The sequence below is a fragment of the Salvia hispanica genome, chromosome 1 (genome assembly GCF_023119035.1).
Source record: "Salvia hispanica cultivar TCC Black 2014 chromosome 1, UniMelb_Shisp_WGS_1.0, whole genome shotgun sequence".
Lineage (NCBI taxonomy): Eukaryota > Viridiplantae > Streptophyta > Magnoliopsida > Lamiales > Lamiaceae > Salvia > Salvia hispanica.
In genome coordinates this window covers 23,551,856-23,562,016 of record NC_062965.1, presented here as the reverse complement: position 1 = coordinate 23,562,016, position 10,161 = coordinate 23,551,856, and the positions used below count along the sequence as shown (strand labels likewise).

The 10,161-nt window shown below is 35.8% G+C and overlaps 1 protein-coding gene across 1 annotated transcript; it reads left to right on the top strand.

Annotated features, from left to right (window-relative positions):
• Positions 1-4,278: 4,278 nt before the first annotated feature.
• On the top strand, positions 4,279-5,365 carry LOC125191127. Its single transcript, XM_048088602.1, has 2 exons — positions 4,279-4,717; positions 4,938-5,365. Exons 1-2 carry the CDS (start codon positions 4,297-4,299, stop codon positions 5,363-5,365), a joined length of 849 nt encoding a protein of 282 aa, XP_047944559.1. The 5' UTR covers positions 4,279-4,296.
• Positions 5,366-10,161: the final 4,796 nt, after the last annotated feature.

Here is a 10,161-nt window from a genome sequence, read left to right as displayed (position 1 = left end):
ATTGTGTGCTTTCCTTGTGTTTAAATTGGAACTCTTTCTTGTGTTTGTTCTAATTTTCTCTTCCTTTTTTCTGTTTTTGGATGTCATGAGAGCTTGTGTTTGAGTCGAGTTTCTATTTCTTTTACCATGTTAACTGCTACTCCTGTGGCTATGCTCAATTTCAAATTTGGAGTTGTTACAGTATATTTCCTCCATTCCTGAAAATTTGTCACTTGTTTCCTTTTTCGTCCATCCTAAAATTTATCACCTTTCACTTTTATCATTTTTGGTAATCACATTCCCCTACATTCCATTGTAAAACTAATACTCCCTCTATCATATTTCTTTTTTTATCGTACAAATAGTCCATATCCATATATTGTAATCCAAAGATAAAATTAAACGGAGTAAAATTCTCATGCATGCATGTGATGGATTAAGTTTAAGTCATTAAATTTTATATAGTGAGTAAGATATTTTATTACTCCATAAAACACTATAACATATTAACCCAAACAATTTTATATTTTTTCGAAATTCACTATGTAGTAGGGATTAAATAGTAGGGAAAAAAAAACTTACAAAATTTGGTCAAATTCTAGTCTGTCCATCAATTTTGATAAGTATGTGTGTATTGTTCATATTTTTCAACTGAACGATGAGTAGACAACATTGTTTAATTTATCGACGATAACATCAATGAATAATTTTTTGATTGTGGTATAAGATACTCCCTTCGTCCCCCTGTAGCCAAGTCATATTCCTTTTTTTGGTTGCCGCTGTAGCTGAGTCATTTCATTTTCTGAAAAAAGCAAAAATCTTTCTTCTCTCTTCATCTCTCTATTTTTTTCTTTCCTACTTCATATTTACTTGACTCACTTAACATAATTTTTCTTAAATTTCATGCCAAAAAGAAATGTCCCTACTACAAATAAACGGAGGGAGTACAATTTTACAAAAAAGTATCATCATTAGATAATCAAGAACAAATCCAAATTTCATGCATTGTTATTGTTCTTCTTTTACCAATATTTATAAATCCAATCTCTTCGTTTTTGTTATTCTTTAATGTTGAGTAATTTGCAATTCCGAATTTTTAATAAAGTTACCAAATAAAATTTTAAAATAACAAAATTATGATCTTAAAATTATACCCCCTCCGTCCATCATTAGGAGTTCTATTTGAGTTCAGCAAGAGTTTAAAAAATGTAAAGGAAAATGGGTGAGAGAAAATGTGGAATGTGGAGTCCAATTTTATAATAAAATGTTAGTAGAATGAGTTAGTGGAAAGTGGGTGGTTCTACCTACGATTTATATTAAAAATGAACTGAAACTCCTAATGGCGATATACTAAAATAGTAAATCGAAACTCCTAATGATAGACGGAAGGAGTATTATTATAAAATATTTTAAAAAAGTTTTGTGGGAAATGGATCCCACAAAAATTGTTTTATGGTGTTGGACGTATAAATATAAGACACAGAAGAAATGGATCCCACACGCAGGTGAACTTGATTCAAAGACTTAAAAGTATTGTTTGATTTGTGTTTTCTATTTTTTTTTTACTACTTTTAATTGCTAGTTATGTGGTCGTACTCGATTTCAAATTTAGAGTTTGTAATATGTAAAGTCTTAACCTAAAATTTGTTCTGTATTTAAAAAATATTAAAGTTGATGAGTATAATTTATTAAAGTTTAGAATATATAGCCGTCACCTGATCTAAATTTAAGATGAAATATTTTTATAAAATTGATGAAATTGTCTGATTAAACCAGCTGCATGGCAACCATAAATTTGTAATTAGTTTTAACTTTATATGCCTCTGTTTTTATGAAGTGCTTAGCATTCTGTTAATATGAAGATTGTTGGGGTTCTGTTTTGTGCAACCAGTTAACTAAGTGTACTTGTATTCTTATGATGTTTTAGAAGGCTGTCTACTTGTTGAATGAACGTCTTTACGAAATTGTTTGTAGAAATTCTCTCTGAGTTTTTTCATTGTGGCCGGTGGATTGCATTAGTCAATCAATGCGTACTTGCTTTTGTTCTGTTGATTGGATTTGCTGATGCTGTCAATGACTTTCCTTTTCTTTTCTTGGTTTGATAGTTTTTTACTCGTAATATCTTGTGGGAAATGGATCCAAAGACATGAGAATTTGACCTCGGCCAGCCCGGACTCTGGTTTTGCTGGTAACTTCCAAAATGGGCAAAGGGGTTGTTCTGCCTCTTTGGATAGGTCGATGACAAGTTTCAGAGATGTAATCAAGGAAGAAACTTATCTTGTTGGAAGGCAAATTCTAGGGGGAAGTGCAACATCTTCAGAAGATACAAGTACATTATCTTAAAAACATGTACAATCTAGTCTACAGCCCTTGAGGAATTGAAGCTATCAATTGAGAGCAACTCTTGCTGATTCTTGTCTTAACCCACGCCTGGGTACACAGCCTTTGCAGCCTGATTGCACGGTGTTTGATCCACCTAGCCACCAACGTTCAGCAGCACCGCTGCATACTGTCGCTGTCCCGACCTCAATGGCAAAGGCCAAATCTATTCTTTCAGGATCGATATCATTTGGGAGGTTTGAAAGTGAAGATCTATGTTGGGGGGAGGAGGTCATCTTTCTCCCATAATAGATATCTTGAAGATGTCAAAAAGTGCTCAAAGCCGGGTTCAGTGACTGAGAAAGCTATTCTCAGGGATCAAATTAGAAAGAAGGGGCTCTTTGCTCTTTGCGAGCCAAACTTCCAGGTTAGTAATAATGAAGTCTCGGAGAAGAGATGCTATGATGATGAGTTCTCTCATACACATTTGCTAAAACATGGTGAAGGGATGGATAGTTCTATGTATGGAAGTACGCATCGAATGAGGGAGCAAGAAGGAGAAGTGTCTGATTTATCGAGTTTGGATGCTCAGATAGAATACTCAGTTGGAAAAGGTGAGCATTGTGATAAACCAGAATATGTGATTTCAACTGACTCTAGATTGGAGACAAAAGCAAAAGAAAATGTATCAAATCCAACCATTGGCTTGCCTAGTGATAATCATGGAACTAAGAGGTAAATAGAGATGGCGGCCCCTAAGGGCACGAGTTTCGGAAGTCAATCTGCCGTGCAGCCCCGATAGGACTAATACCCTATCAACAATGCCACTACCTGTTGCTACTGCTATTTTCTTACCAGTTATCCAAGGGGGTATGTTTCTTAGCTTGCATCTGCTCATCCTGTAAACCATGATGTTTATGTTTTAAAGAAGCTTGTACTTCCTCATGGATCCTCTTTGCGAGCCAAACTTCCTGGTAGAACTAAGTCTTCTCAAAAATCTGGAATATGAATGGTTTCAATTGAGTACATGGGGTTTTCAATTGTTAAGGAGCTTCATGGTGCCATTCTAGTATCACTCGATTTCAACCGTGGGGAGTTGATACGAATATTATTTTGTTAAGATATTTTAGTCCTACACATCAACTTAGTTAGCTTTTGGTTCTAAATATTATGTTTTGGTCCATATTAATTGGACTTCATGTTCTTGCCTTAAAGTTAAAGAAAATGTGATGGTAATTGAGGTTCCACTTTTGTATCTTTGATGATTATAGTGAGATTCCAGTTATTGATTTTCAATCATTTATCATCTTGTAGGTAGATGTAGCAGAGACGATGTATTTTGAGACGAACAGAAGAAGGGGCTAGAGATAAGGAGGCTGTCATTTTAAGCTAGTTTATTGATATTGTTTTATCAATTAGTCATAATTATTATTACTACTAGTAATTAATTATTAATGACTTTCTCAATTAATAATTTATTAAAAACATCTTAATTCAAAACACTATGGATAATTTTATTAAATATATTATTATCATTATTATTCTCATCGTTATTATGATTATTATTATTGATTTAAAAACATACTTTAATTATTAGGTATATTAGTCGGTTGAATATAACTGAAGTAAGTAATCTTCCTTAACTTTCATCGATATATTAATTGAATTGAACTAAAGAAAATAATCTTCCTAATTTTTCTTGATTGCTTCACACAAAAAATAAGAAATATACAATGATCTAAAATATGTGTTTGTTTATCTTAACAAAAATGACATGTATAAGACGAACAAGATAACTATTCCTAAACACTAATCTTCTCTTGATATCTTAATTGAATTTCGGTAGAGTAAGCCATCTTCTTAACTTTTCTTGACACAAAAGATAAGTAATGTATAATTAATTACCTAAAACATGTGATATTCAAATAAACACGAACAAGATTAACTTTTTCCTAAACCCTAATCTTCTCTTGACTTCTCCTTCACCCCTTCAATCACATGGCAAGAAAAACTCAGGCTGATGATTCAAACACCAATTTTCAAGAAGATCTTGTGTTATCCATAAAATGTATATCTTCGGAACTTCGCTACAACAGACATGAATTTGTTGCCTTCTCACACAGAGCGGACCGGCTGTTTTCTATATTGGAGGCCAAGGCAAGGCAGCCCGATCTTCGCATCGATCCTCCAAAATTCAACGGAGATAACCCATCGGGCTGGATTTACAAGGTGAAATCGTATTTCGACTATTTTCAGTTCTCAGAAGAGGAGCGTTTACGCTTAGTTGCGCTACTATTTGAACACCCGGCGTCCAATTGGCTCCGATACCAACATGATAACGATTTGCTGACGTCGTGGCCTAATTTCTTGGAGGACGTGAAGTGGAGATTCGACCCTCCCCGGGTGTTGAAAGTGACAGGTACTGTTAAAATCAATAAATTTTATCCCACATTGACTATCATATCTCATCTATACTGTTAGTATGCCTTGAATCTGTATTGTTTGATGTTATCTTAATTGTTGTATTGGGCTAGCCGTATGGTGTGATAGATATTGTTATCTCTTCTCTTATCTTTCCTCATGAGTGGAAATCTGAAGTTCGAAATCTGAAGTTCATGTGCGTGGCCAATTTCTAATAGGTACGATTTCGGAGGAACATGTCCAAATCTTGATCAGTGGTGGCAGTACACATAATTTTATCCATCCCGATATTGTCAAGAAATTTGAGTTGCAGGTTACAACAATCGATCCTTTCTGTGTGCATGTGGCCAACCAATCCTTTCCATTGGTATGTGGGCAAAAGTGTAAAAACACCAAGTTATCTTTTGGAGGACATGAGACTGTTGTCGGTTTATTTGTGTTCCACATTGATGGTCCGGACGTGGTCCTAGGAGCTCCGTGGCTGAAGAGCTTGGGTGAGATTAACCGAAACTATGACGACCACACAATGGAATTTAGGCATAACGATAAGGTGGTTACGTTGCGCGGCGTTTGGGAGGACGGACGGCAAGTTATTTTCAGTGCAGTGAATATTGCTAAGGGATACGAAATGTTGAAGATATTGTGATTAGTATCAAATCATTTTTCCATTTTTATCATAGTTGATTAACTCTAATTGTTTTCTTTATTGGTTTGTTATTTGATTCCAAGTCAGGATTCAATTTCGTTTTTATTTGTTTTAGAGTTATTGAAATAGGACTCTTGATGCATTATCTATATATTGTGGGCGATCAAAATGCAGAGGCATCAAAAGGGATCAATTTCATATACTTCAACAACTGAAAATGAAATTGAGAAAACCACAGAACTAGCAATTAAGAAGGTAAAAGAAATATAAATACAACTCGAATACAAGCTCTCATGAAGACATACAAAAACGAAAAAAATAAGTAAGAAAAAAAATTAGAACCAACTCAAGAAAGAGTTCAAAATTAAACACAAGAAGAGCACACAATCCTCCTTTTGTCTTCCAACCTAAGTTCTCCTTCGTGTTGGTGCAGCTCGGTTGCGTTTCTTCTTCGTCTTATATTTATAACCAACTCCAAAAAAGAATTCAACTAACCATAATGGCCTTCCACTTCTTATAATCATGTAACCAATTCCAATCCCAACTATGAAACCACTTCCATATCCAATTACAACACATCGCCAACCAAATCCATCTATAAATCCATACTCATCATCATAATCATCGTCTTCTGCTTCAGGAATCAATGGTTTTCCATCACTCTCTGCACAGTTTCTCGTCAATGGAAATCCACACAGTCCTACATTTCCCGCATATGATTCGTTACCAAATGTGGAAAGTTGAGTAGACTGTGGTATTTTTCCCTCAAGATTATTCATTGAAAAGTTCAACTTTCCAATAAATGTCAACCTTGCCAATTCATTTGGAATTTCTCCATCCAGTTTGTTTGAAGATAGGTCCAATGACTCGAGTAATCTCATATCTCCAAGAGATGGCGGTATATGTCCTATGAGGGTATTGTGAGACAAATTCAAGTATATCCCAGGGAAAGTGGAATGCCCCCAGAGAATCTATTGGAGGACAAGTCGATATTTGTAAATGTTGTCAGCAGTCGCCCCAGTAACTGATCCAATCCTTTCAATGTGAGCTTCAACTCCATAAATATTAAAAACCAATATGTTGCATCATCGGCAGTCTGATTTCTTGGCATCTATTGTAACAACCCGCTTTCCTAGGTACAATGAATGCAGCAACTGCTACCAAAACGGACTTAAAGAAATAAACAAAGGCTAGGGTTTCGCTTAAAGAGTGTTGACCAAAAGATTAGAAGGAACTATCAGAGCATTTAAAGCAACAACTTAACCTAGAAGCTTGAATAAGAGAAAGGAAGGTGTAATAAATGACGTTCAAAAATCTGACATAGTTTCCAAGATAAAAACCACAAGATAGTCTAAAGCCTCTAAACCGAAGGAGAGTGCAAAATGGTCAAAGATACTAAAGTGTTTCAAAAAGAATTCAGCGGAAAACGACCAAGAGAAAACGCAGCTATGTATGAAGACACAACTACGCTTGAAGTTCGAAGATATCCATCTTAATTAGTTAACATGCTCAACACCCGCCACCGCTCGTCATCGTTCAACCTGCACATAAGGAAAACACATGCAGGGCTGAGTATTTTGAAATACTCAGTGAACTCGTTGCCAAAACATTTTATAAGTTATGCCACCCTTACCAAGTGAACTCGAGTTTTAAGCAGTTTAAAGAGAATTTCACGAGTATCACAAAATATTTAAGATAGATTGGCCAATCAAACAACTCCCCATTTTCTCATCAATTCATAAATCACAATCTTTCCATAGTGCGACGAAAGTGTGGCCACACTTTTCGCCCACGAGACCGGCCGACTAGCAAGGACGGCTCCCGATCCCCTTGTGTACACAGTCTGGTAGGGTTTGCGGCCCATACTCAGACCCGAATTCGTATAAACATATCCATAGCCCGATTGCCCAATGGAGCGAACTCACAAGCTAGGCATCAGGCGCACAATATCACAATAAAACAGACATAGGCATGACATAACAGTTAAACCACCCTTTTTCCTCCACATTCATAAATTTGCACATAAAAGAGTTTAAGAGTAAAGCTCAACTCAACTGCTTAGGTTTCAGGTAAGTTCTTTCCCTTGTTATTCGGCTTCGCAACTGAGATTTCAACTTTTAATCACATAGGCACATATCACAAATTAGGTTTAACACAACTCTTACACATGCATGTCTCAATACTTTTTCCCTTTTCCCATCGATTTATCTTATCATTACTAATCAAACAAGATCATGTTTATCACACAAGTACCATTCGCATCTCCAAATCTAGATCTAACATCAACATATGTCACACAATAATATTTAGCCATCAAACACACACTACACAAACACAACACACACACACACACGACACGCACACACACACACACGCCACACACATGTAACATATTCCCATATCCCCTTTATCCCACTTTTACTCAACCAAGATGCATGAGGGTTCAAGAAGTCCGATTAATCGGTTAAAAAGAAGAGGAGTTGAGTAGAAACGAAGAAGATGAATATAAAATACCTTGTGAGAAAAACGATCGGTAGGAATTAAGTATTAGACTTGGTTCTTCAAGAATCTTGACGTTCAAACTCTAATTCTTCTCAAAGGATGACAAAATATTGGAGTATGGAAGAAGAAATATTTGAGAGAGTGAGGAAGGGAGGGGGACGAAAAATATGGGGGCTAGGGTTGGGGCTTCTCTTATTTATAGTGCTCAACAAGATCTTTAGGTAAATAGAATATTTGGTAAGATTTTATTCTCCACAATTAAATAAAACAATATTGTGGAGTAGGGAAGAAGGAATAACAAAAATAGACTCCAAGGCATAATTTCATGATATTTTCGAAAATTAGGCTAATTAATTAGCCAAGATTTTATCTTGAATATATTTTACGGAGTAGAATAAAATATCACAGAGCAAAATATAAATAAAAATCTCCCCTTGGAAGAATGAATTAGGCGTGTATTTAGCCTTGTAAATAAGGAAGGGATTTTTAAATATCAACTAAAATAGATATGGCATGATCTCTTGAGGTATGGAAAGATTTGGTAGAATATTTTAATTCTAGGTATGGAAGGAGATCAAATAAGGGATCAATTAAACAATAAAATAATTTCTTCCTTCCCAACATAGTGATTTTCGAAAATCACCAAATAACAAGGGGTTTCGATTTTTCCCTCTTTAGAATAAGGAATAATTTGGTCTTGGATTTAATTTGGATAAATATCCCAAGAATTAAATTAAATCCGCAAAAATAGAATTTCTCCTTAAAAAATCAAGGGGACAAGTCGATATTTGTAAATGTTGTCAGCTGTCGCCCCAGTAACTGATCCAATCCTTTCAATGTGAGCTTCAACTCCATAAATATTAAAAACCAATATGTTGCATCATCGGCAGTCTGATTTTCCTTGGCATCTATTGTAACAGCCCGCTTTCCTAGGGTACAATGAATGCGGCGTTTGCTACCAAAACGGACTTAAAGAAATAAACAAAGGCTAGGGTTTCGCTTAAAGAGTGTTGACCAAAAGATTAGAAGGAACTATCAGAGCATTTAAAGCAACAACTTAACTTAGAAGCTTGAATAAGAGAAAGGAAGGTATAATAAATGACATTCAAAAATCTCAAGAGTATGACATAGTTTCCAAGATAAAAACCTAAAGCCTCTAAACCGAAGGAGGGTGGAAAATGGTCAAAGATACTAAAGTGTTTCAAAAAGAATTCAGCGGAAAACGACCAAGAGAAAACGCAGCTATGTATGAAGACACAACTACACTTGAAGTTCGAAGACATCCATCTTAATTAGTTAACATGCTCAACACCCGCCACCGCTCGTCATCGTTCAACCTGCACATAAGGAAAACACATGCAGGGCTGAGTATTTTGAAATACTCAGTGAACTCGTTGCCAAAACATTTTATAAGTTATGCCACCCTTACCAAAATATTTAAGATAGATTGGCCAATCAAACAACTCCCCATTTTCTCATCAATTCATAAATCACAATCTTTCCATAGTGCGACGAAAGTGTGACCACACTTTTCACCCACGAGACCGGCCGACTAGCAAGGACGGCTCCCGATCCCCTTGTGTACACAGTCTGGTAGGGTTTGTGGCCCATACTCAGACCCGAATTCGTATAAACATATCCATAGCCTGATTGCCCAATGGAGCGAACTCACAAGCTAGGCATCAGGCGCACAATATCACAATAAAACAGACATAGGCATGGCATAATAGTTATACCACCCTTATTTCTCCACATTCATAAAATTGCACATAAAAGAGTTTAAGAGTAAAGCCCACCTCGACTGCTTAGGTTTCAAGTAAGTTCTTTCCCTTGTTATCCGGCTTCGCAACTGAGATTTCAACTTTTAATCACATAGGCACATATCACAAATTAGGTTTAACACAACTCTTAATCATGCATGTCTCAATACTTTTTCCCTTTTCCCATGGATTTATCTTATCATTACTAATCAATCAAGATCATGTTTATCACACAAGTTCCATTCGCATCTCCAAATCTAGATCTAACATCAACATATGTCACACAAGAATATTTAGCCATCAAACACACACTACACAAACACAACACTCACACACACACGACACGCACACACACACACATGTAACATATTCCCATATCCCCTTTATCCCACTTTCACTCAACCAAGATGCATGAGGGTTCAAGAAGACCGATTAATCGGTTAAAAAGAAGAGGAGTTGAGTAGAAACGAATAAGATGAATATAAAATACCTTGTGAGAAAAACGATCGGTAGGAATTAAGTATTAGACTTGGT

Bases quoted from the DNA above. Each gene is read 5' to 3' on its own strand.
- LOC125191127 (XM_048088602.1), top strand. From the start codon at position 4,297: ATGGCAAGAAAAACTCAGGCTGATGATTCAAACACCAATTTTCAAGAA. The intron at 4,718-4,937 runs GTACTGTTAAAA...AATTTCTAATAG, and splicing joins CCGGGTGTTGAAAGTGACAG to GTACGATTTCGGAGGAACAT.